We start from the raw sequence: 26,559 nt of genomic DNA, 5'->3' as shown, positions 1-26,559 counted from the left end.
TATTCCTTTTCTCTTTATTATTTGTCATTATTATTAAAAAGTATGCTTCTAAAACCACAGGATGAGAAGGTACTGGAAACAGCCAGCTATATGGTTCTTCCACATAAGGAAATCCTTAAGACTTGCTTGTTAGTCACCAACTGGAATTTCTAATTCAGTGTATCTTAGACAGTGAGCATGATGATCCTGCATGGAGCAATAGTTCTGCCCTGAGTGACTTCACTTGAGCAGCCCCATGCAGTGGGGTACCAGAGCTCTGCTGAGAGTGTCCCAGGAGGCTCAGAGCATTTACAGAGATGAGAACTGAGCATTCAAGAATTCACAAAGAGAAAATGAGGACTGAAAATAGTACTAGATACATGACATTCCCCACCCTGGATGAAGAACCAGTTTATTCTTTATGGTTACTGTTCACAAACAGGTTACAGAACATCTCATATTCAAGTGAATTTCTGAGAAAGGTGAAACAGAATTGGGATGAATAATCATTGGTCTTTTCCTCAGGAATTTTAAGAATCTCTCTGGAAGCACCATGTTCCTAGAAGCAATAAATTGTGGATACGGATGTGGAAAAATGCAAATGCTGCTGGAAAGTGGGCCTGTTGGTTGTTCTTTAGCAATGGCTTCAGTGAATTTCTGGAAATATTAATTTCACATGTTGACATAATTTTATATCGCATTCCCCTACAACTTACAATGAAAATACTGAGAGGCAAACACTGAACTTATTATAAAACCAGTTTCTGAGCAATTGTAGTTCTATAAGCTTCCTCAGTTGCTAATGCAGAAATATAATTTCATAGCATTTTCCCTGAAATTCATCAAAAATCTTTTGAGGAAGGGAAATGTTTCTTCTGTAGAATGTTCTTAAAGTCTAAGGCTTCGATAGAAAATCATAAGTATCAAAATGGAAATATAAGTATTTTCAGATAATGTATACACAAAATATGTCTTAAAAGGTTATCTTAAAAACTATGTAAAAAATAACTTGTTTCTTGTACTACTTTTAGGTTTTAAATGTTACAGAAACAAAAATGCCGCTTCAGAACAAGTGAAGCATAACTTAAACATAACAGGAAGGTCAGAGGATTGTCGTGGCCAACAGGGAAACCCAATATGCCTACACAGTGCTCCTGTGGCACCTTCCCGACGCTGGGAGGAGCAGGGTGCGACGGGGGAGTGCCGGGCGTGGTGGGCTTGTTTGGAGAGCTCCCTGTGAGCGCTCCCTGCTGGCAGCACTGCGACCCCGATCCACCCTCCAGGCTCGGCGGTGCTGCCCTTGTGCCGGGGCCATCCCTCCCTGCTGGGGCCATCCATCCCTGCCTGGGCTATCTATCCCTGCCGGCTGTCCTGCGGCATGGAGAGCCCACTCGCTCCAGCCCTTGTCTCTGGTGTCCAGAAATTCTGAATTTCACTAGTCTTTGCACCTCTTTAATTCTCCAGAAGGAAAGAAAGGGGAGGAGGAGTGAACTTTCTGTATCTGATTTTACCTATTGCTGTTTTATTTCTAAGAGAAGGGTCACGTAACTTGAAGGGCTCAGCACTGAGCTGTACTATGAAACATATGGAGTGTGGGCCACTTAGTCGTATGTTCAGCTAAGCAAGGAAATTCCCAAAGCTTCCCTTCCCGAGGGCGAGCCGGAAGCACAGCCTCCGGCTCGGGATCGCCGGGATTGCCCGGCTCGGCTCGGCCCGGCCCGAGAGCCGCGTTCCTTCGCGTTCTCCTTCCCGTGTCTCCCCCGCCTCCTTCCCGCCCAGGCCAATGGCAGTGCGCTGCCCTCGCTCTTCCGGAGCCCCCCCTCCGTGGCGCTGGGTAGCAACGATGGACGCTGAGGTGCAGCAGGTGGGCGCTGCCACTGTCCGGCCCCCCCGGGGAGGGAGCAGCTGGGAATGAAGGACGGAGCGGGGACGGCTGGGCGACGAGCCGCAAGAGGGGCCGGGGGAGCCGGGGTCGGTGGAGCCGGGGAGCCGGGGCGGGAGGGCGAGCGGCCGGGCTGGGGCAGGACGGGGCAGTGGGCGCGGTGTCCCCTCCCGGGGCCGTCCCGGGTGAGCCGATGGCACGAGTGATCCGCGGTCGCTCCCCCGCAGGCGCTGCTTAATTACTACTGCCAGGAGGGGCGATTCCAGCACGTCCGGGCCGCGGCGGACGAGGCACTGGGGCGGCTGGGCAGCGACCCCGTGCTGCTCTTCTACCGGGCCTACGGCGCGCTCAGGACAGGTAATGCGGGCTGGGCCGCCCGGAGCCTCCCAGGCTCAGTCTGCAGCCAGTTGCACAGGGAAAACCAGTGATACGGAGGCTGAGTGTTTATCGTGTGAACTAAGTACCGGTGTGTCACCGCTCCTCCCCAGTTTGAATGAAGATGATCTAGATCACACAGTACCAAAGGGAGAAACACTTGAGTGTTTTTAATTGTTACATGAACGTGGGTCAGGTAAATGAGTTCCGTGAAGGGAATTTGAGCCCTGCCTAAAGGCAAATTGCATTTGATCAGAAATCATTCCTGCGTCCCAGCTAATAGCTCTTCCCTTCAAAGCAGCTGTATCTAATACCTATTGGGGGATTTCAAGGATGTCACAGAACATTAACAAATAAAGTGGCAGAGGGATGTGGCAGGGTCTAGGAAAGTGTGCTGATTTTGACGTAGTTTATCTGCTCCTAAACTCCCAGATGTTTTCTATTTGTGTTACAGTCATGTCATTGTTCAAGATACTGTCTATCGTATTGATGTTCAAAATATTCACATAAACAGGGCAAAAATCCTGGTTATATAAAGAAACAGGAGCAAAAATTGCTGCTTAATGCCCTGTATAAAGCAAGTAATAAATATGATTTTCATCATTATGGCAGTTGGCAGAACTAGCACATATCCCCTTTCAAGTTCTCTGCATTGAGATGCTATTTTATTTCTTGTGACTGTTTGAAGACTTGCACAAACAAGTGAAAACAGATGTGTGAATAATGAACAAAAGCTTGGAATTAAAAATAGAGGGGGAAATTCAAGTCAGATTGATGTTTGATGTTGATATTCTTTGTCTTGAAAGGTGTTATAGCTTATTGTGCACTTGTTTTCACTAGGTGACGTCCAAGAGGGTATTCAACAATTGGAGTCTATTAAAAACAAACAGGAGGTATCACTTTGTACAATGATGGCTCTGATTTATGCCCATAAAAAGAGCCCTAATCCAGGTATGCTCATTAAGACGTGCTGCTTCATGTTCTAACCAGCTTTGTGTGATGGCCTGAGAGTTGTTGGCTAATTCTGCCTAATTGAAAAAGGTATACTCCAGCTTTGCATTTGTCATAAGATCTCTTAATGAATTGAGTTACACTTAGAAGATTGTAAACAAAACCCAAAACTACTGCCAGGAGTAGTTTTACTCTGAAGAGTAAGACTGAACATTAAAATAAAGCACACACACAAAAAATCTGACTTACCCACCATGATGAAAAATCTTTAATGGAAAAAAAATTGAATCAAGATTCTTGAGATACTTGTTCACTGGAGTCTGATACTAGCACTTTTGAGCAAAACTGCAACTTTAAAGAAATCTTTAAAACCCTGTCATTTCTAACTTTCAAGTTACCCTGACCATATAAACATAGAAGAGAATTTTGTGAATGTTGGTATTCCTATCTGCAGTCTAAAAACTGGGACCTCCTCTTCCCACACCTGTGTTTTTGGGAACCCTCTTCTGCCTTTTCCATCTCTGTCACTAAATATTTTTAGTCTGAGGGATTGCCTGTGTGTTTATCAATGTACAATAAAGAAAACAGTGTTTGCTTTGGAAGACCTGTGCTGCTCTTTTGTGGTATTTTGAGAGGTTATCAACAAGAGCTCTGAACACAACCTTTCCAGATCGAGATGCTATTCTAGAGTTGGATGGAAAATTGAAGGAGCAACGTAAAACAGCAGGACAGCAGGCTCTGTACTATGCGGGCTTATTTCTGTGGCATCTTGGTCGTGAGGACAAAGCCCGGGAATATGTTGATAGAATGATCAAGGTTTCTGGTGGTGGTAAAGAGGTAACTGTTTTTTTTGCCATATAAAATATTAATAGGACCAGATATACTGTGAAGCTCAACTTACTGTATTAATGCTATTTGGAGGTTATCTTTAACTATTTTCTGTTCTACTACTTTCCTTCTTAATGTCATGAGTTCATTTGACACAGTTGAGTAACCTCCCGTAATGATTTTTTTGTCCACTATTCATTTTCGCTTAGTAAATAATAAATAATGGGTTAATAAATAGAAAAAAAGCATTTAATAAATGCAAATGATATGCAGTTAAGCCAGTATTGTTACTTGATAGACCATCATAATTCCTAACAAAAAAAATAAGCATGCAAGTCTCAATAGAGGGAGACATCTGTTTTGGATCTGAAAACTCAAAAATACCCAGAGGACTTGGGATTTAAATTTTGCAGTTAAAGGCTAAATTTGCCTAAGGTTCTACTGAACTTATTTAAAAATCAGTGTAAGTGTTGTGTGTGGCAATGTCTTCTGCATTTGTGTACAGATGTCAAAATTCACTAGAATCTTTAAAGAGATTTGTGAAAGCTTACTGTGTTATTTCTTTAAAGGAGGTATCAGCTTTAGTTCAAGGAGAGAAAAAAACCCTGAAATTTTTGTAGTCCAGCATCTTTGAGGCAGAGCTGTCAGAATTGAGCGTATAACTGTTCTCTCAGGACAGTAGTGTTGAACCCTGATGTTGTTTCTAAGTTGTTCCGCTGTGTGGTTCAGTACATTGCTCAGTTTGTAAATCTGCAACTATTCTAAACATTGATTTCTGAAATTACATTATCATTTAAGTAACAGCTGAGATTTCCAACTGACACTGATTATTAATTACAATTGGTAATTATTTTAAATTACTGACTAATTTGTACTAATTAAGAAATTTATATTAATGAAGATATAGTTAAGGACATCACAAACCATTAATATGTTAATTCCTAGAAAGACTAAAGATAGGTCATTTTGGTGAAATAGCAGTATTTATGACTTTGGAAGTCATAGTAGTTGATTTTTGTTGTTAAGAATTTGGAAATGTTACTTAGTAGGAAATACTTCTACCTGAAGTATTAATAATATTTGAAATAATTAATCTTTTTTTATAGACACCTGCGTGTAGATGAAAAAGTACATTGATATTTAAATATCAATGAAATATGATTTGCTTAGTATATCCAGTTTGTTTTGATAAGGTACTTTCTGTACTTCTTGTGTAGAAGTACAATACCTGCCTTTCTTTAAAAAAATGCTCTAGTATATGAGGTTCAGCCAGTTTCTGTTGCATAACAAAATCATGACCCTGATAGCAATTACAAAATTAGGCCCTTGTACTAACCTTTGAGTTTTAAGTACAGGCCTTCTTTAATTTTATGTTACAAAAGAACTGGTGATATTTTATATTCTAAACTTTTGTTCTGATGGCAATTATAATTTGGTTAAATAATTCAGCAATTCAAAGTAGATTTTATTTACTTAAGATATAATTAATGTCTGGAACATATAAGAGAAAAAAATCATGATTACAAGTAATAATTTATCTAATGGAAAGACACATTGCACCTTTAAAGCTTCATTTTTTTTAAAAATAATATTGTTGTTTTAATATTACTGATGTAGATTTGGGAGATGTCAGATTTTTCCCCTTCATGCATAAGTTTTAATTTATAATCTGAAAGTAGAAGAAAAATCCCAAGTTTCTCAGTTTTTTTGAGCACCCATATGTTTCTCTGTGTCTCGTGTAAGTGAAATCTTAAGAAAACACTGTTAAGAAATGTTTGTGGAAAATATTCTGCCTCATAAGATTACTTCTTTGAGGTTTCGTTGTGTCTCCTGATCATGTTAGACTAGTTCAGTGCCATTGGTGGATTTTTTTAATCCTGTAAGTAAATATACTGTTTGATTAATTTAATGCTGGAATAAATTACTAATATTTTAGGTTCCACTATAGACTGCTTATAATTATATATATTTTAAGACATTAAAATACATACTCAAAGTCCGATTTCATATTTAGGTTATTTCTGCTTATTGTATCTAGTATAATTTTTTTACTACCTTTTTAGCAAAGTTTTCCAGTTTATATTTTGTTTATAGGGGTTAATTTTGAAAGCATGGCTTGATCTCACCTGTGGGAAGGAAACTCAGATTAAAAAAGCTGTGAAATACTTCGATGAAGCACTGCAGGAAGGCAATGATGTTTTTGCACTGCTTGGTAAAGTAAGTTTACTTCATGATTTTACCTCTTCCTAAATGTCCTATTAGTCTTGTAGAGTGATTAGGGAGATGCTGAGAAGAGCTGTCTATGGTGAGCTTACCCAAGGAAAAAAAATATAGCTCAGATCGTAAAGGAACTTTAGGGTCCATTAGACACCAATTTAAAAAAGAATGGTAGAGATTAAATACAGTCAGTCTAAATGTATACTGAGATTATGACTTTACTATGTACACAAGAAAAACTTTTCTATTCATGTATTTATATGTACAGAATGAGGTTTCAAATCACTTGAAAATGTAAAAAATGTGCGATCTCTTCCTTCTTCATGGGACACCTGTGCACATTACAGAATTGCTGTGTGCGTGGCACAAACGTAGTAGCTAAACACTGTAGTGTGATCTTTTGGGAACATTGTTAACACTCTTTTTTAGTTGCCATTAGTCTATTTCAAGTGTTTATTTTTATTATATTTCCTTAAAGGAGCGGTATGAATTGTCTTCTTTATAGGTGTTTCTGTTTCAGAGCATATTAGTTTGCTTATATCACAGACATTATTACTCATTGGCATAATATTCGTTTAGTATTCTAAAGCTAAATGCAAAAAAAAATTGTTCAATGAATATCGGAACACTAAAGTTCCGACGTGTGTGCTTGGCTGCGTGTGGACCATTGAATTAGATTAACAGTATATGTCAAATTTAGTTACTGCAATTAGACTTTTGACAGGCTACCTCTTTAGGGCTTAAGAAATTAACTCTCAGAAACTACTACTTTTGCACCATTTCTGTCTTAAAAAGATGAAATAAAATGGCACAAATGGAATATGGTAAGTAAATTTAAAGCATCAAAACAAAACAGGTTTAAGGCCTGATTTTTACCTGAATTAATTTAAAACTGACACTTGACATGAAGTAGTTCTGTATTTGGAGTACTCTGTAAATTGCTTTACAGTTAAAAAGTTGTTAATTCTGGCAACAACAATTGCATGCTGAGTGTGCATTCTTACAGGGTATGTACCTCAGGCCTTGAAAAAATGTTTCATCAATGGGTTGTGTTAAATATTTTCTCTCACTAGCTCTTTTTTCATGTTTCTGTATGGAAGAACAACTGAATTTTGTCCCCTATGTGAGTGTGCAAGTTCTTAATGCAGGTTCTTTTCCTTCCAATAGGCACAGTATTTTGAGGTCCGACAGAATTACTCAGGAGCTCTGGAAACTGTGAACCAGATAATTGCAAACTTCCCAAACTTCATTCCTGCTTTCATAAAGAAAATGAAGCTCCAATTAGCCTTGCAGGACTGGGAGCAGACAGTTGAAACAGCACATAGGTTGAGTATTAAGAAGCACACCATTAAAATGTTTTTTGCCATGTTTACTTGCACTCTAAGGACTCTGAAACAAAAGTAGATAAGTTTTCTTTCCTTTGTAATGAATCTGAATTAGTTAAATCAGTTTTTTGAAAATAAATTTAAAGTAAATTAAGTTTATTAGAATCCAGCCTTGCAATTCTGTCAGGATACTACATCAATATGTGAATCCATTTGGGATAGAAGAGCACCTTTCTTGACCATAGGCATGAAATAAGAGCTGTGTTTTCAGTTGAGAGCCACGATGTAAAGTGACTGTGTTATACAAGTTATTCCATTCTTGTTTTAGGATAAAATAGGTGATTGAGTAAAGGTTTTGTTTTAGTTTCTTCACATTCAACTTTTGTTTGACTTTAGACTACTGCAGAAAGATGCCCTCAATTTAGAAGCCATAAGAATGGAGGCCCTGTATTATCTGTGCAGGGAAGGAAATATAAATGAGGTGAGTCTTCTTATCAGCAGAATGTTGAGTACAGCACAGCTTTTGTAGGGACTGGATGCCACATGCACTGTCTTTATATGTCTTCTCCTCATACACTTTGTCTGATCCTGTGCTACACTGCTTATCTGCAGAAGGAGGTATATTCACCTATTCTGACTTGAATGGCTGCTCTAGCTTATTCTTGGGGTGTTTTCTGGATGCCAAGGAATAGAAAATTTTTAACCTCCTCCTTTCCAGAAAACAGGTATCAAGCCAAACAGAAGTCTCCTTTGGACAGTTAATTGAATCACATTGATTTGAATCAAATTTTTTTTGTTTAAATGCTCTTTTGATAAATTCTTAAGCTATTGTAAACCTTTCATTATTTTTAAGTATTTTATTAATTGAACTAGGGGAAATAATGAGGTCTGGTAGTGATAGATTTTTGGAAGCTGGTCATAGTTACTTATCAACAGTCTGTGATGTTAGGCTGTGTACTTTGTGTTTTGTTCACCATTTTTTGACAATTACTGTTTATTATTTTCATCTCTTAAGAGTTCTGCCTAACTTCCTTTTACTCCCAAGATCCCTTTTCTGTTTTTGCACAGGTCTGTATGTGTGTATTTTGTCCATATGGTGTTTGTGCCATTTTCTGGAAATTTTAAAATACTTGATCTAAATTGTCACCAAAAAATCATTCAATATTTTTTCTCATTATGCAAAAATACTGGTATAATTTACCTGGAAATTTAGCAAAAAAAGTGTTTTCAGTGTGTTGTAGGAGTGTTCAAGTTCTAGAAGAAAAAGTACTTTAGGTTGCTTAACATATTTTTAGTTATTGCAAAGAACTCAGTTATTAGTCTGTTTGTAGTCAAATTTAAGTCTTATGCTCAATCACATGGAGAAACAGTAAGAATTTTTGACTCCAGTGTAGCTGTTCAGGGAAGAAACTTGCTTGACATAGTAGATTGTAAACTAAACATTCTGGGGTAAGGTTTCACATGTGACTGAGAGCCATGTCCAGGGAAAAATTTCAAGGCCTTTTAACATTTTAACATGTTTCAGGTGTTTGCATTTAACATCACATTAAAACAACCTGTGTACCTTATTATTATAAGCCCAAAAAATCACCCTACGTGCTTTGAGAAACTGATGTTAAAAGTCTGAGCACCTGGAAGTGCATTGGTTTTGAGCCTGTGTATCTCACTGAATCCCAAACAGGATTCACACAGATCGGATTCCTCAGACTATCTTCCTTTATGGGACTCTTGTGTTATATCAGACTTATCTCAAGTCTTTCACCTTTTTTTTTAGAACATGCCTAGAGGACATATGGTCTGCTTTATTGTCACTTTACTGCTCCAAAGTATTATCTTAGCAATTCTAAAGTCTAAGTCCTGAAAACTTCTGAATTTAAATTTTAGGATATTATTGCATAGTAAAAATGTGACTAGTTTTTAGTGAAAACTGTTCAGTTGTCTTAGTCTGTTAATTCTATTACTTATTACTATTTCTATTTCCTTTTTCTCTAAGGCCTCAGCAAGACTGGGAGACCTAATTAAAGCACTGGATAGGTTAGAACCACGTAACTCTCAGCTCTTCTGTAAAATGGCTTTAGCTTTCAGCAGAACAGTGAGTATGCCTTTTTTTCTTAAGTGGCATACAACTATCTATATATCCTGGGTTTTTTTTATTTTTTGGTAGACAAATGTTAAATATCTACAGAAAAGTAGGAAGATTAACTTGTGTAGCCTTTGGGAACCAGATATTTCAAGTCTCATATTCAGTACAAATTATAATACTGAGACCATCTCATTCCTGAAATGGTTTTACTGTTTGCTTTTAAATGAGAAACAACTTTCCAATGGAAATACACTCCATTTTCACCAATCATATTCTTAATGTAGGAAAGTGACAAGGTTGACCACATAGCCTTGAAACGGAAGGTTTCTTTAATTTCTGTATTGATCAGAAATGCTGTTAAGGAAGCATTCAAAGCAACTATCAACTATTCCTTGTTGTATAATATTGTATATTCTTGTTTGAATCCATCCTGCTTTAATGTCACACTTTTCATTGAATTACTGCAGATTTGAGTATTCTTGTAGGAGATGTTTTCTCAACTGTGACAGCTGTATTCAGTATGGTTTTCTAATTGAATCCGAAAACTAAGAAAAACTTAAGGTTTAAAGATTGTTCTTACCATTAGTGTGGCCGGAACCAGCTCATCCTTCAACATACACAAACCTTAGTTGAAAAAGCATTTGATTTGGCATCTGACAATGCAGAATTTGCTACTGAACTTGGCTACCAAATGATTTTACAAGGGAAAGTGAAAGAAGCTTTAAAATGGTACAAGACTGCTATGACACTTGATGAAACAAGTGTTTCTGCACTAACTGGTAAGGTCTTAACACTTTTCTTTTGATTTTTACTGGACAATGCTTTTTTGATCAAGTTTTCCTATTAGTCTTGCTAGGAAAATCTGGAACAATTAGAACAGAAGCACTGGGCTGTACTTTCAAAACCATGTTGTGCTGTCTTCCTTCTAGCAACAGTTTCTCCTTACTGGATATGTCTCTTGGGTTTCCTTTTTGAAAAGTGAATCTTTTCTCTCTAGCAGAACCCTCAAAGTAATGGTGGGATCAGACATGTGGCTGTATTTTGTTTTTTTATTTTATTTCTGTAGTGCCTAAAAACTAGAGAACTACAAATATAAAAAAATCAAGGGTAGTTGATAGAACAAGCTGTCCATTCATGTCCATTAGACTGAAAAACATAATCAGCTCAAAGCATCATACTTCAGGTACATGTTACATAAAAAAAATCACACTTTTTATGAAGTCCCATTACTGTCAAGAAAGTTGACAGTAAATATGTCATATTTGCTTGACAGATTTTCCTTTATTTTGCCTTGACTATGGCCTTGCCTTAAACAGTATGAAAAATTTAGATGGTAGAAGTGGGTTGGGGGTGTGTGTTTGTATGTTTATTTTGTTTTCCTTCTTGTACTTGGCTAGAATTTAGAAGCTAAACTTTATGGTGCTTCTGCTTAGTCTAGAACCAATTGAGGATTTGCTATTTCAAACTGCTTTATAGCATTGAGTGTATGAGTGTATCAGTCATGTATCACCTACCCTAGGTTTTTCTAGATATGTAAAATTTGCATTAAGGTAAGTCTTGATCCATTCTTTCTTATGTCACTGCTTTGTGAAGAGGCTAGGGAGAGAAAAAGTTCATTCTGGCAAACAAAGCATGTGCTTGACCTTGAAGTTGAATTGGCAATCAAGTCTTTAAATATGTTACAGGAATTATCCGTTGTCAGCTAATACAAGGACATTTAGAAGACGCAGAGCAGCAGTTGGAGTTTCTTAATGAAATTCAACAGTCCATTGGGAAATCTGCGGTAGGAGACATTTTTCTTCATTAAAATCCTCTGATTACAGTCCGAACTGTGGTCTGCTAGCTATTGCATGTTCTATATTTCAATCACTTGTGCAGAGCATTTTTAACAGAGGACCGTTAAATCTCAGTTTCAGTTTTAGTCCCTATCTTAAGTATTGTGTTCCCTAACTTTGCAACATGAGGCAATTTGGTTTGCTTGCAGAGCTAAAAGATCTTTGCTCTCCAACAGTGCTTTTTCTCTGAAGATAAGTTCAAAATGTCAGGGAGAGAGAGGTACTAATTATTTTCAGGATTTTGTGCTTAGACAAATTTAGAAGTTCTTGCCCAAATTAAAAGAATGAATTGATATCATAATCATCAGTGTCTTTTACAGTGAACATACTAAATTTTTTACAGTATTCCTAAATATAAAGAAGAAATTGTTAGCATTAATAATTATGTAGTATTGTGTAAGTAATAGATGAACATATCTGGAATATGGAGAATGTTTGGAGTTTTTGTGTTGTTTTTTTTTTTTCTGTAGGAATTATCTTTCTTGTATGCAGTCCTAGCTATGAAAAAATGTAAGAGACAAGAAGCAGTTATTACCTTACTGAATGATGTTCTGGATACTCATTTTTCATCTTTGCATGGATTTCCTCTCGGTGTGGAATATTTTGAAAAACTAAACCCTGATTTCTTGCTAGAAATTATTAGAGAATACCTTAATTTTTGCCCAGCACAGGTAAGGAACTATAGATCACATCTCTGAAAATGAGAATTATTTTGTTTTGAGACCATTTAATCATGAACCAAAGATATAGAAAATTTTCCCTCTTAAAAAGTGGATTTATTTGAAGTAAGAGTTGTTTTAAGATATTTCACCACTATTTAATCAAAGTAATGATAAATATACATCTTTTGTGCTGTAAGCAAGTTGCAGTAATAACACCTGAGGAAACTTGGGAAATTTCTGTAATGCACTCTGTGTGTGTAGTTATACTTCCTTAGCATCTCTTAAGAAACCGAAGCAATACAGTGAGTAGAGCTGTCTCATTGTGAAACCAGGATGTGCACACTGACCACCCTATTAATGAAATGGTTTCGTCAGCTTAGGATATCGTTTCAATATACATGAGTTCTTTCTTCATTTCAGTTTCTTTTGTGAGTTGGTAAAAATCAGTGGAATATTGCTTTTTTTATATTAGCATTTCTTATTCCAGTGAAAAATCTCACTTGCTTAGGGTGGCTCGTTTTCTGTGACTGAATGTGTGTGTGTTAGTTTTGGCAATAAAGGCATGTAGAACTTAATAAATTGAATGGGGACCTGACATCTTTAAAACAGAAGAAACACATATAAAGTTTCTTTAAATAGTGTCTTCCTTAAATAGATTATTCTTCTGAAATAGGTGGGAGCTGACTTCTGTCATACTGTCATAACTGGATTTCTAGCCTAGTTATAGAACCTTTCCATAAATATGTTTATGTAGGGTTTTAAAATCTTAACAGGCTTTTCTAATACTCATTTGAGTTTATAGTGAAGCTCAGACTTAAAATGAAATAAAAATCCTAAATTTTTTGACTCAAATGCTGGTGGTTGTTTTTTGGGGTCCTTTTTGTATTACTTTTTTTCATTTTCTTTTTTGTTTTTCTTTTTACTTCTAGCCTGCAAGTCCTGGGCAGTCTCCTTCACCGCTTCTCAAACACTGTGCTTCTGTTCTTGAAACTGTTGTAAGAACTGTTCCTGGTCTTCAACAAGCTGTGTTTTTATTTGCAAAAGTGAAGTACTTGTCAGGTAATGCTTATATGAATGGTTAGTTATCCCCGTCTTTAGTGTATTAATTATAAAAAATCATTTCACACTTTTTAATCATAATGAATATTTTCCTTTCACTGCAGAATGCTGTGTTGTAACTAAGTGAAGAACATTTGCACTTGCCTTTTTTGTCATTTATTTGAGGGTATCTTAATTGTACAGACACATAAATACAGTATATTTTTATTTATTGCTTCCCAAACAGTTCACTTATTGAATGACTTACAGATGGAACAATGACAAAATATCATACCTTTGACCTGCTTTTGGTTTCATGTCATAGACACATAATACTTTGCATATGAGTTTATTCACTAAATGCTGACATGTATTAAAAAAACAGTGAATAATAAATGCTCTGTATTTAACTTCTGTGTTTTTTATCAACTGTTTTTTAACTTTTCTTGTTTTTAACTTCCTAGGGGATATTGAAGCAGCACATGGTCACCTACATTACTGTCTGGAAAGGAATCCTTCTTATGCAGATGCACACTTACTGATGGCCCAGGTGTACTTGGCTCAAAACAATACTCAACTGTGTTCTCAGTCCTTGGAACTTTGTCTAAGCTACAATTTTGAGGTGAGTTGAAGAAAAGAATGAAACCTCTTTATCCATTCTCTCATCTGAAGTTGTATGGTTTTGTATCTAGTAATTTTCAACTTAACATTTTATGAGTACAAATTTAATATCTAAATGTTTATATGAGAACACAGTATCTGAATCATGGCTTGGCTTCACCAACACAGATTTGGGAAGGGCTCTCCCCACGTGGGTGTGCCCTTCCAGCCTGGGCAACGGATGTTTTAGGTGAGGCACAGCGTGTGCAGAACTGGCCCCACCCTTTAACCCCTAAGGTTGGTCTGCCACGGCTGAGCGAGCTTGGACGGTGACAGGGAAGTCCTTGGCACTGGAACCTACAGCCCCCAGTATTGTCAGGAGGGCTCCCACCCAAGTACTACCCAGGGCTGACCCTGCTTGGCTTCCGCGATCTGACGGGATTGGGCGTCAGGGTGGCATTTAACTGCCCAGTACCTGAAAATTTACCAAAGAAATGACCATAATGACAAAACTAATGCCATATTACAACATACTGAAACTGCTTTGAAATACCAAGGAAAGAAATGGCAGCTTTTCCTGAAATTTTACTTAAATACTAAAATATGTTACATAAACAGAATTTGTAATTTCATACTAACCTTGCAACAATCTTTAAAAGCCAATATAGAAGGACTTGAAGAGTGATCCAGTGTTGTTCTGGACTTTTTGCACAGAGGTACAATTACTAATGAAAATATGCACAGATACATAAGGGGATCTAAAGAGGTCTGTAGGTATCTCTTGACAGTTCCTCATGCTTTAAGCACTTGTGTTAAAAGAGTAGGCATATGCTATACTGTCTTCCATTAATGTCACATCTTTGTGCATTTTTTCTGTCCCTTCAGGAGGAAATTTCATAAATTGAGCACTGTATTAAAAAACGTCCACTGTTTTGCAGTGGTCTTCACGAGTTTTATTTCATGGGACTAATATACAGTATGGGATTTTTGATTTGTTGACATCAGTGGAACTTTATGTAGGATTAACACAGAGTTGGAAACACTGTACACACCAGTCATCAAGTCACAGTTGTAAAAAGTCTCTTGAGACTGCTTAGCTGAAAAGGGATAAACTACCATTTCCTTGCAAGCATGTTCCTATCTTAGTTTCTTCTAGTTTCTTCTTCCAAGTGGTACAAGAAAACTGAAGTTTAATATCCAATTAGGAGACATTGAAGTGCTTGAAGTTGTATATGTTTGCAGGAAGAAAAGAACACAGGTCAATATTAAAAAAGAGTCTTGCAAGGGGTTTGAATACTATACATAAGGTAAAATTTGGAAACCCTTTATCTTACATTTTTTTCAGGTTAGAGAACATCCTGTTTATCACTTAATTAAGGCCCAAACCCAGAGGAAGATGGGAGAATTGTCAGAAGCTATTAAAACCTTACAGATGGCAAAGAACTTGCCTGGAATGAGAAAACCTACAGCTTCCTCAAAAACAAAAGGAAAAAGTATGGAAATTGATGCAAGTGATCGTGTGTCTGTGTTCCTGGAGTTAGCAGAAGCTCATCGTTTGAATGGAGAACTGGTAAGATGGCAAACTTACGGAGTTGTAGAACACACGTGAGAACAGCTTCCTCTTCCCATTGACAGAAGTGCATGTTCTCTGCTCAGAATAGAAAACCATCACTTCTTTTACTCAGAGGACTTGCTTAGTCAAATTTCCAGCGTGTGAAGATCTGACTTGAGAACTTTTACCTTAAATTGTACAGAGGAAAAACAAACTGCTTGCAGGTGCTCAATTTTGACGCTACAAACCCCCTTTAATTTTATACTGTTGATGTTCATTTGCTGGGTGTAGATTTCCCCTTTTGTTCTCAGAATGCTATTAGCAATATTTTTGGATTATGTCCTTATCTTTGTGTAGCAGCATCCTTAATATCAGCTGTATCTGGATGAACAGTAGGACACTACATAAGTATAAGAATATAAGAGGAGCTATACAGTCCTGTAGTTTGGAGATCATCCTGCTCAAAACAGAGCTTGTTAGAGCAAAGTGCTAAAGACATTGTCCAGTTGAAGTCTGAGCATGTACTTGCATATATGCAATGCAAATGTTATTTCCTTTATATAGTAGTTCATATCACATAATTTTTATTTACAAAACTGAGAGGAAAAACCATTATAGCAAATAAAATGGATATTGCTTTGGGTTTGGGGTTTTTTTTTGGTTGGTTTGAATAATACCCATAAATACTCATTGGCTTATGTTGTCTTTATTTTTGGCTCTTCAACAACAGGAAATAATAAATTAATTCTATTTTTTTATTATTTGCAGCATGAAGCTGCTATAGTACTCCAAGATGCCATTAATGAATTTTCTGGAACTCCTGAGGAACTAAGAGTTGTGATTGCAAATGCAGATCTGGCAATTGCTCAAGGAGATGTTGAACATGCCTTGACTATGCTCCGAAATATTACACCTGAACAGCCTTACTTTGTACAAGCCAAAGAAAAAATGGCAGATATTTATCTTCAGTATAGGAAAGATAAGAAGTTATATGCTGCCTGCTACAGGTAGAAATTTGTGATGTGCATATATAGTTTTCTAGATGTTTAATAGCATGGCGAGCTTATTTTTTCTCTATACTACAGTAAATCAGAATTATTTAGTGACATGAATTCATTTGAGTAGTGTGGTAACATTTAAAAGGGAAATTGAAATTCTTACTTTGAAAGGATGTCTCAGATTTTTTTTGTTTTATTTTTAGAAATAACTAAAATCTGCAGAGGGTAAAATTGTCATGCCCTTCTATTCTTTAAATACCAGTACTGACATGGTAAATATTGAGCAAGGTTTTGTCTTCTGTTTCCAGTGACCTTGTAGAAAAACTGCCAAGTGCTCATACTTTTCTTCTTCTTGGTGATGCATACATGAAGATTCAAGAGGTAAGTGCTTGCAAGGGATTAATTGAATATTTTGAGTCCTTCCTTGACTTTATCTAGTTGAAACAATGTGGCATTCTGACTCGTTGGTAATTGCCAAACAAACTGCTTTAGAGTATAAAGCAATTAAAGATAAAATTATTGGCTACAATGTAACTGCTTAAATTCAAAGCAAAAGTGTTGAAAATGCATTTCTTCTAAAAACTGAGGGTGTGAGAGTTGAGGTTATTTCCTCTGGGAGAACACTGACTAACACTTAGCTGGAGTGAGAGCTAAATTAAAATCAGAAAGAAGCTGGAGTTGTATAGAAGTGTTTTGAAGTCTAGAATAGTCCTAGGTAGCATATTCTCATGCTGATGGTTTTATTTAAAAAAATTAAATTACATAGTTCCTATAATGTTTTTTACATCCTTTATATTCTTTGTCAACTGGAAATGTTACTCAGTATTTGTAGAAGACAATATAGCCAAGTGGACATAGCACTTTGAAGGATACAGATGTAAATTCATATGTTAAAAGAATTGATGAGTTAGAACATGCAACTGATAGTTAAGATTGTTAGTTTGGGAATCTCTAGGTGATTAATGGTTGTTTACATATTAGTGTTTGTATGTAGCTTTCTCCTTAATGAAGAATTATCACACAAAGTGGAATTTCTTTGATCTGCTGCAGAGTGGCTAGAGCAAATAATGGATGATCATCCAACTTTAATACATTTGCCTCTTAGTTAAATAGTGAAAATGGTAGTAGTGAAATTTCAGTGAAAAAAGAATGAGGTTAATTCAAACTCACTTGTTTGCTAAGTTCTCTCCCTTTTTTGTTTTAGCATGGAATACTTAATTTACATGGCTTTTATACTTACTGCAATTTTATAGTGACCATTCTTCTCTCAGAAGTATCAAAGCTTATGAATCAACAGCACTTGGCAGTCACTCCTGGAGTTGTTAGCACGTTTTGTTTTCTTCATGCACTTTGTATCTTAATCCTTGATTTATGTGTGTTTATATTTTACTGTTGAAGCCTGATGAAGCCATAGAAACCTATGAGCAGGCCTTGAAGAAAAATCCAAAAGATCCATCTTTAGCAAGTAAAATTGGAAAAGCCCTGATCAAAACGCATAACTACTCAAAGGTATTGTATAAGTACTGGTTAGTTGGGTACTGTATCCATTAATGTCAACACATGGGCTTTGCCTGACAGGTTGGGTAGAAGAAATGTTTTACTTCAAGTGCTGAAAGAGATGTTTTATCCTGAAAGTAAGTTTGTAGATCCCCTTCAAATCATCTGGCCAAAGGTGCAGTTGGTGGATCTGCATATTGGTGGATTCAAATCTATTCACTTGTGGTTTGGGTGACTTGCAGTTTCTGTGGGTTTGGGCCGCACTCAAAACCATGTTTAATTACTTCTCAATTTACCCAGTTTTGCTACATCTCCTATCATTAATATTGACTAGGAGGCTAGTAATAGAAGCTTTAGCTTCTTATTGTAGGAAAACCAAAAGAAAATGTTTGGGGAAAACTTGCAGAAGCAAATAATTTCATTTGGGCAGCCTCAAACTACTCAAATTGTGCTTTGTGTTTGCAGTTACAATTTTTACTTGCTTCTGTTTAGGTCAGTATTACAATCAGTATAGTGTATAATTCTTATCTTGCTTCTTGCAATTTCAGACTTTTTTTGGGGGTGTAATACTCTGATGTCTTATGAGGGCTCCTAGAGGTGCTACAGAAAAAATTTGTAATTTGGATAGTGATGTTTTACAGACTTTGACTTTTCTATAATGAGGCTTCAGCTATATTATCCTTATGATGCCTAAGCCTATACAGGTAACCAGCTTGATATGTGCATTATTATGCATGTTTAAATGAGTTGTGCTTTAAAACAGTACAAGTTAATAAAATATTTCAAATTCATTTTGGAAATACAGCTTTTCAACATAATTCCAGTTCTCATTTTTTCCTTTACTTATGGAAGTAACATCATATTTCAAGACTACTTAAGTTGTTATTTTTAAGCTTTATTTATATAATAATTTCTTTATCCATAGTTTCTTGATCTTGATTAAATTATGCTTAGTTGGTAATTTTAAACTTTTCATTATTTCCTTTTATCTTCATATTTTGCAGGTAGACTTTGGGTAAATATTTGTCCTTTGTACACAGTGAAACAGAACTTTACAACTCTAGTCCGACTGGAATTATACAACTTCAGCAGCTAATGAAAAAATAGTTTAATTAGTAGTGATCCTGTCTAAGATAGCCTAACCACATTATCACATTGGATGTAAATGCATGCTTATCAGAATGTGGGATAGAGTTATCCTAGTTACCTTAATTTGACATTACATTTTGGAAGTCTGAATTTGCAACTAAATAGCACTTGTTTAAGATGGTATTAATTAGACATGACTTGGCTACAAGACAAGTAAAGAAAGTAAAGAAAATTCTTTAGCAAAATGTCATTAAATACCTAAGTAACAAGGTGGTTGTCTTCAAGATTTGTCTTTAAATTATATACAGATTTTTGCTTCTTCCTTTTAGGCAATCAGTTATTATGAGGCTGCCCTGAGAAGTGGTGAACAGAACTTCCTTTGCTATGATTTGGCTGAGCTTTTAATGAAATTGAAGCAGCATGAAAAGGCAGAAAAAGTACTTCAGCAAGCTTTAGATCATGAGCCTGGTAGGAGTGTTATTAATTCACAGGAAAACATACAATTTCTACTGTTATTTGTGTTTTCTGCATGGTTCTAAGAAGTAAACAAGTTCCATGTAAACCATTTTTTGAACTGTTCAACACAGGAAACTATTAAGTCTCAAGCACTCTGAACTAAACTAAACATTTTTATTTAAATGTGTTTTGTCAGGATTTTTAAACTTGGAATATCTGTGATAGCTGAAGTCAGTAATATAATGGCAGAGCTCTACACATGCAAGGTTCATTCTCTTCTGTGGTAACAATGTTCTGATTCTGAATTGATCAAGTATAGATGACTCATTCCTGTTGTTAGGGAATGGTTGTTTAGGTGGTCGATGCTACCCAGTATCCTTTAGAGCAAAGAGATTGAACTGGTTGAAGATGTCCTCCCCTTTTACATGCGAGGAAAATGCACTTAGAAAGCTTAAACTTCTGGGTTTTTTTTCCTTGTCTTTGTTAAAATTAAGAAGTTTTTCGCTGTTTAGTTGAGCTATAGCCTTAATTAAGGAAATCTTGTTGCAGTGGTTTAATTATATTTGTTAACTATATTTGCTAAAATATCCTTTATATGTGAAAGAAAAATGAATCATAGGAAATGTACTGGGTGGACTGATCTTACATGGTTGTCTACATGGTCTAATCTCTGACTGAGATCAGCATGTCACAATTACAGCACCTGAAGACCAATTTGCTAATAGAGTGTAGCTCTAAATACTGGTTTGTTAAATTTTAACAAAATACAAATTTCCCTGTCTTTTATATTTTAACATGGAACTGTACTTGATACCACTTTGTCAATAGATTAAAATGAATATAAGCCAGGGAGAACTTGTATTCTTCAAATATTAATTTATGCATATATAGTTTAACTATTATTTGAAAGTCATTTGCTGCTGTTTAAGTAGGTACTGAAATACTTAGTTAAAATAACCTTGTATTCCTGCCTGATCCAGATTCTAGCAACTAAAGAAACATAGTTTGAGGTCTGACTAGAAATTTTGTCAGTCTTCTGCTTTTTGCATGTACAGTAACACATTGAATCAATCTGGACATTTTTCATTGACTTCGAAGAGGATTTAGACAAGAAATGTCAGGAATGGCTTTATTTCCTGTTCACTTAAATCAAAACATTTTCTCTCATTTCTGAGAACGTGAATAGACTAGACAGTCAATTTTTTTGTATTCCTTTTGCATCTTTCAATATTTTTGGCCTTAAATTTCACTTTGTAGTGTGTAATGTTTGCTCTGCTCACTACCAACATAGTCTGCCCAATATCAACACACTGTCAAATCACAGTCCTAAATACGTAAGATGGAGCTGTGAATTTTTCACGTAAGCTCTTGCCTGGAGTATGTGGAAAGCTTCATCTTTCTTTGACTTTACCAGGTTCAGTTCTTCCAAGAATAATGTTTGTTTAATGTAATTCTTACAGTTAATGAATTGTCTTCACTGATAGAAGATGTACGTTACCAGGTGCTTCTGGCAAAAATTTACAGCAAAATGGAAAAGATTGACAAAGCTATTATTTCACTCCAACAGGTAAAGAAGAGAACAAGAAACACCTAGGAAAACTTGCAGGGTGTCCTCATGTTTATCCCTGGTTTCTCTTTTATTTCAGATTCAAACCATAATATTCTTGTGAATGCAGGAAATGCATACGTGCCAGAGATAAAGCACCAGTGACTGGTGCAAAATGTAAAATACATAAGGTGCTAGAAAATCTCAGCTTTTTCCCAGTGGTGTTACCTGAATTTTAGATCAGAATTCAGTCTTTTACTGGAAGCCTGAACTCCTACTATGCCTACATTTGCATGTGGAGTATCGCAGTTTTAGCAGAGCATGTGAAAATGAAATTGGCCATGGGGACAGCTTGGTTGCCTGTCTGTATCTCTGCATTGAACACCATTCAGAGAGCAATCTGGAACAGCTTTCAATGGCTGCCTGTCATTTTGTTGTACTCCTGTTTATTTTAAATAGCAGTAATAAAATCTGTTCATTCTGGAGCTGAGTATTATCACTCAGGCTGAGGCTAGAAGGAACAAAATTAGAAGACAGAGACTTAATCCCACAGATTAAGTCTCTGCTTTCTCAACATAAAGGTTGAGCACGAGGTTGGGTCAGCACATTCTATTCCATTACACGTCCTCTCTGTGAAAGTGAAGGTAATAGAAATGGTAAGCCTTGGCAGCATCTTCTGACCAGCAAGAAAAGTAAAATCTGTAGATTGGTTAGGAGGGCAATTGTATGTAAGAGTCAAAAACCTACCTACCTTTATTGGTATTTAATCTGTTGTTAAAATCTTACTTCTTTTTTCCTCATCATGTACCTTTTTCTTTCACAAAGTTGACTTTTTTCACCCCAATGTTCCTTTGGTAAAATTCCCTCAGAGCAGTCTCCTTCTCTTATCTTTACTTCCTTAGTCTTTCAGGTTTCTCAAGAAATCACATTTCAAAAAACTTTATCTCTCTCCTTTAGTTATTGTTTTTGTTACTACCCTCAAAACTGTCCTTCCTAGTATCTATTCTCTTTGAAATATATCTCTGTTCCTTTTTCCTTTTGATTCCACATCCATTTACATAAAACCACCTGTACTTTGATCATTTCAGTGACATGCCTGGTTGTGTTACTGCCTCTTAAACAGTTTTATTCCCTTTGGTTTAGAAATTCTCCCCAGATTTTACTTGGTGTTTTAGTTCTTCTTCCCTTCTAGGCAAAATAGTATAAGTGTATGAACCAACAGAATAGTTTTAATGTGTCCTCTTAAAAAAAATGAAGTACACTATTTTAAAGCAGATAATATAAAATTAATTCCTTTGAAAATTTTTGACTGCTCCCTGCTTTCCCCACACTAGGCTCGGGAGTTACAAGCCAGAGTGCTCAAACAAGCTCAAGTAGAACAGCTGGATGCAGTTCCTGCACAGAAACAGTTAGCAGCTGAAATTTGTGCTGAGATTGCAAAACATTCTACAGCCCAGCGAAACTATGAAAAAGCAATTAAGTTTTACAAAGAAGCCCTTGTTCACTGTGAAACCAATAACAAGGTCAGTTCTCCCTCTGATTATTTTGCATTGTTTTTCCATTCAGTTCTTAGATATAGCAATATGTTTTTCCAATTACCCACAGAGTAGAAATACATTTGCAATTATTTGAGCTTCATGATATACATAGAGGCTTGAACTTTTTCCTCTTCATTGCTTATCATGATAAAATAGTTGCATATACTGGTAATTTCTGTCTCTTACATAAACTCCTGACTCAAGAGGTGCCCTCCGAGTTGTCTGTTAGCTCATACAGTGAGTCTGTTCTTCAGGTACAAGTTGAGGGCCTGTAAGGTACGGCATGGTCATAATGGGGATAATTTCAATCTTGCTTGTTACTTGTCCTCTGGAATGCACTCCCAGGGATTTTCGTCAGTTGAAACAATCCCTGTCTTTTCTGTCTGCTTTAGTAGTTTCAGACTTTTATCTGGACTTGGTAGAAATTTTAGTCACAAAGTGTTGCTGATGTTGAGCAGGGATTATTATACTGCTTCTCTCTTCTCTGCACTGTTTCTTTCCCACAAGTTCATAAATACAGGTAAATTTGAGCTTCTTTTTATCTTCCTTCTCATCCTTTCATAGCCCTGGGCTTTGGAGATGAGAGGTAGAAACAAAAGACTAAGAAATTTATAATGACTGTCAATTTTAGTAGGGTTTTTTAGCTTAAAAATAAATAAATACAATTTTTGTTCTTTTTGCATTATTTTCTATCATCATTCTGTTATATATTTAGGTGTACATGAAGACTTCTTATTTTGCTGCTTGTTTTTGAACAGCTGTCACATTCAACAGCTGCTAAATTATCAGCATATCACCTAATTTTAATACTTGAACTCGTGTTGTGGTTCAAGAATCTAGGTCCTTCCTAAAGCTACAACTTCAGCATATTTGAGACAGGCTTTCCTCAAGGCTTTTTGTAAGTATGATGATGGAGAAGAAAATAAATTGGAAGAATAAAAATGTTCTTAAAATGGTAACTTCCCCATTCTACCATTAAGAACAAGGAGACTGCCTGTTGTAGGTGCAGCTGCGGCTTTTCTACCAGTATGAAAGCCTTAATCTTTTACCAGCATGACATTTCCCTTCAATTCTTGATAGAATCATTCTATTGAGAGATTCCCATTGTTACAGGATGTGCTGTGCCACTGACATTTGTACAAAATATGAATTAGGTGCACTTAATGAAGATTTTTATTTTAATCCTACTTCATTAGCAACACAGAGTATAATGACATCTTAGCAAATAAAAGTCTGAATTGGTGATTAATTGTTGCCTGCTTAGAGTACTGAAAGCAAAATACTTTGTTACCCATAACTAGTATAAAGGAATTATCTCAATCTATTTTTATAGTTTCAGTAGAGTTGAACTTGTTTTCTTCCGTTCATTTTTAAAAACATTGCTAGTACAAGATTGGAATTGAATTCTTTAAATAAAAAAATATAATTCTGAGCTCTTAGACATCCACCTGTTTCTTGGTATCTTCAGAGTTTAGTTTCCTTAAAATTATATACAGAAATAAAGGAAATTCCTTTGAAGCTATTTGTACCTTGTTTCATTAGAACAAAATCATCCTATATTTTAGCCAAAGTAACACAAAATGGATTTGAAATACTACATTAAACAAGTTACTCAGGTAAATGTGAACAGATTGCTGTCTATGTTATCAGGGACTTGTGTTATTTTGTTTTACATAGTTAAGTCTGGTAGGTAATACCCTACCTTTGGATCACTGATTGCATCAAGTGCATCACTTCATAGTATCATTGTTTGTGTTGGAGTTCAAAATTTAGAGACCCATTTCAGTCACTAGAATCTGGTATAAAAGTTCAGCCTACCCAGATCTTCTCTATGACCTGCTCAAGTCAGGAAGAGTTCCTTGACTACAAGACTGGCTTTTGTTTTCCACTGTTACAGACCTAAGAACAGCAGCTTAAAGAAAGCTTTAATAGTTAAAGGTCTTGCACATGTGCATTCTCGATTTGATTTCAGTGCTTACCCTCCTGCCTGTTTCAGAATTACATGGTATGTGTTTGAATATGTAAATAACAGAAAGTAGGAAGAAAACAGTTGTTAAAACTATCTAAGTAGCCTGCATATCATGATGTTCAAAACATGATTCTGATCCAGAAGTGCTTTTCACAAGTGTGACCAGAGAGGCAATTATGATCCAATTATAAATACCTTCTTTTTGAAAAGAAAATCAAAACATTTAAAATGAAGCAGCAGTGACATTGCTTACTGTTTGTCTACTGCTAATTTTACTTTGTGATCAGTTTACCTTCTCCTCAATGAAAGCTTGATTAGATATTGGTAACTCACATTTATAAACTTTTTCTGTGGCATTTTATTCAGAATAGTCTGATGGGACTTGACCTTTAAGAATGCATGCTTATGAACATTTCAATTTGCTCATATTTGCTCTGTGATTGCCTCTCAAAAATGGATTCACAGAGTCAGTGTGGTAGGTTTGGAAATGCAAATAAGAAAAGAGTTTCTTCTCAGTTTGTTTCTAGTCCAGAACTAATTGGTGAATGTTAATGAGGTATTTGTTTCTTTCAATGAATTTAAAACTACTTGCAGTTACATTTTCTTCTAAGGCCATTATTCATACCAAAATACTGTAGTCTTCAGAGCAATACTATTTGAACAACTCTGTTGTCAATATACCTCCAGAATATCCCTCAGAAGAAGAAAAGTTTTTTTCTGTTTTAAAGATGAGGGAAGGAAAATGAATTAAATTAATTGACTATGAGCCCACAGGAAACAATAGAGAAGGCTTTCTCTTTAGAAGAGACACAATTTGTCCCTGCAGCTCTACAATATCAGGTTGATACTCATAGAACTGAACCAAATTCCTTCATCTTTGAATTAACATGTAGTTAAATATTTTAATATGCAGGCAATGTTGGAACTTGCACGTTTATATCTTGCACAAGGTGATACTGATGCCTGTCAATATCAGTGTTCCTTACTACTGAAGAACGACCAAGATAATGAAGCGGCAACCATGGTATGTGCTATTATCCTAATCCTGAATCAGATGGGTTTTGAAGTTTGTGTGCCTGTAATATGATGTATTTATAAAACACTAATGTTAAGAAAGCCTACACATTGTGATTTCAAAAAACATGTGAAAATCCACTGGGGCAAAATGTTTTTCTGTTTATGCTGGATGATGTTTCAGGATGAAGTTTCTAGCAATCATAGCCGCTGTTCTATCTCAATACAAAATGTATCTTTAAATATACAAGAAAAGGTAGTGGTAGTAAGATTGGCCAAAGTATGGCTTAATGCATGTTCTGTTAGCAGCTGAGTAATGGTCAGGGAAGAAGCTATTTTTCCAGCACAGTAATATTAAAGTATTTTTTTAAAGTTCCAGAAGAAAAGAACTATGTTCTTTAGATTGTTTTACAGTCTCATACAACCTTAGTTAATCACATTCCTACTTAACAAGTTTTATTCACAGCTGCAGGTTCTTTCCAAGACTTGTATACTTCTGGGCTTAAAAGACATCTCAGTAGACTGAGCAACTTTTGATTTCACACGTTAGGAGGAAAATTATTTTAAAATTGGAATTTTTTTTTCATAGCAGTCTAACATCTGAAATTTATCCTAGTATGGTGCATGAAAAGGAGTAATACCACTTTTAATAAATGCTATTAAATCTATTATGTATTAGCTGCCTGTCAGTGGAGAGAGTTTGAAATGAAGTAATTTATTTACTTGCACTGCTGAAGTGGGCTGTCTACTTTCTTTTTCCCTAATTTTAAGCACATGGAAAAGCAAAGTTAGTTTAATCTCCATTTATGGGAAATAAAATTTGGAGTGAAACTATGGAATGGAAAACAAACATATTTGAAAGCTACAGCATGTTGCTTCGTTATCTTTTAATTTCCACCTTACATGAAAAATTAAGATATAAGTTTATACATGTTCATTATAATCCTGTGTGTGTATATAGTGTTTGTTTTCCAGAGAGTAATGAAAAGTCCAACTCAGTTTACTTCGTGTGCAGTTCCTGCAGCACTTGAAAGCTATAGCTTTAACTCCTCACTTCACATAACCAGAGTTCATTATTTATAATTCTTATTTTATGTTTATATATTCAAAATTTATAATATCTTG

General features: G+C 35.9%; 1 protein-coding gene across 2 annotated transcripts in view; it reads left to right on the top strand.

Annotated features, from left to right (window-relative positions):
- Positions 1–1,762: 1,762 nt before the first annotated feature.
- Positions 1,763–26,559, top strand: part of TTC21B (tetratricopeptide repeat domain 21B) — a 35,703-nt gene continuing 10,906 nt past the window's right edge. Inside the window, exons 1-21 of one of the 2 annotated variants that reach the window (XM_071562322.1) lie at positions 1,763–1,843; positions 2,089–2,218; positions 3,077–3,187; positions 3,858–4,024; positions 6,110–6,232; positions 7,400–7,557; positions 7,954–8,038; positions 9,551–9,649; positions 10,227–10,419; positions 11,326–11,423; positions 11,946–12,146; positions 13,067–13,196; positions 13,640–13,797; positions 15,121–15,345; positions 16,096–16,334; positions 16,634–16,706; positions 17,724–17,834; positions 19,241–19,379; positions 20,828–20,934; positions 22,248–22,436; positions 25,334–25,444. In XM_071562322.1, the coding sequence (XP_071418423.1) occupies positions 1,763–1,843; positions 2,089–2,218; positions 3,077–3,187; positions 3,858–4,024; positions 6,110–6,232; positions 7,400–7,557; positions 7,954–8,038; positions 9,551–9,649; positions 10,227–10,419; positions 11,326–11,423; positions 11,946–12,146; positions 13,067–13,196; positions 13,640–13,797; positions 15,121–15,345; positions 16,096–16,334; positions 16,634–16,706; positions 17,724–17,834; positions 19,241–19,379; positions 20,828–20,934; positions 22,248–22,436; positions 25,334–25,444 (2,928 nt within the window). The remainder of the gene's footprint in view (positions 1,844–2,088; positions 2,219–3,076; positions 3,188–3,857; positions 4,025–6,109; positions 6,233–7,399; positions 7,558–7,953; positions 8,039–9,550; positions 9,650–10,226; positions 10,420–11,325; positions 11,424–11,945; positions 12,147–13,066; positions 13,197–13,639; positions 13,798–15,120; positions 15,346–16,095; positions 16,335–16,633; positions 16,707–17,723; positions 17,835–19,240; positions 19,380–20,827; positions 20,935–22,247; positions 22,437–25,333; positions 25,445–26,559) is intronic. The other variant, XM_071562323.1, reaches the window with a different exon arrangement.

The sequence above is a fragment of the Pithys albifrons genome, chromosome 8 (genome assembly GCF_047495875.1).
Source record: "Pithys albifrons albifrons isolate INPA30051 chromosome 8, PitAlb_v1, whole genome shotgun sequence".
Taxonomy (NCBI): Eukaryota; Metazoa; Chordata; class Aves; order Passeriformes; family Thamnophilidae; genus Pithys; species Pithys albifrons.
The sequence above is the reverse complement of the archived record's forward strand: the minus strand, read 5'-3'. Positions and strand labels throughout refer to the sequence as shown.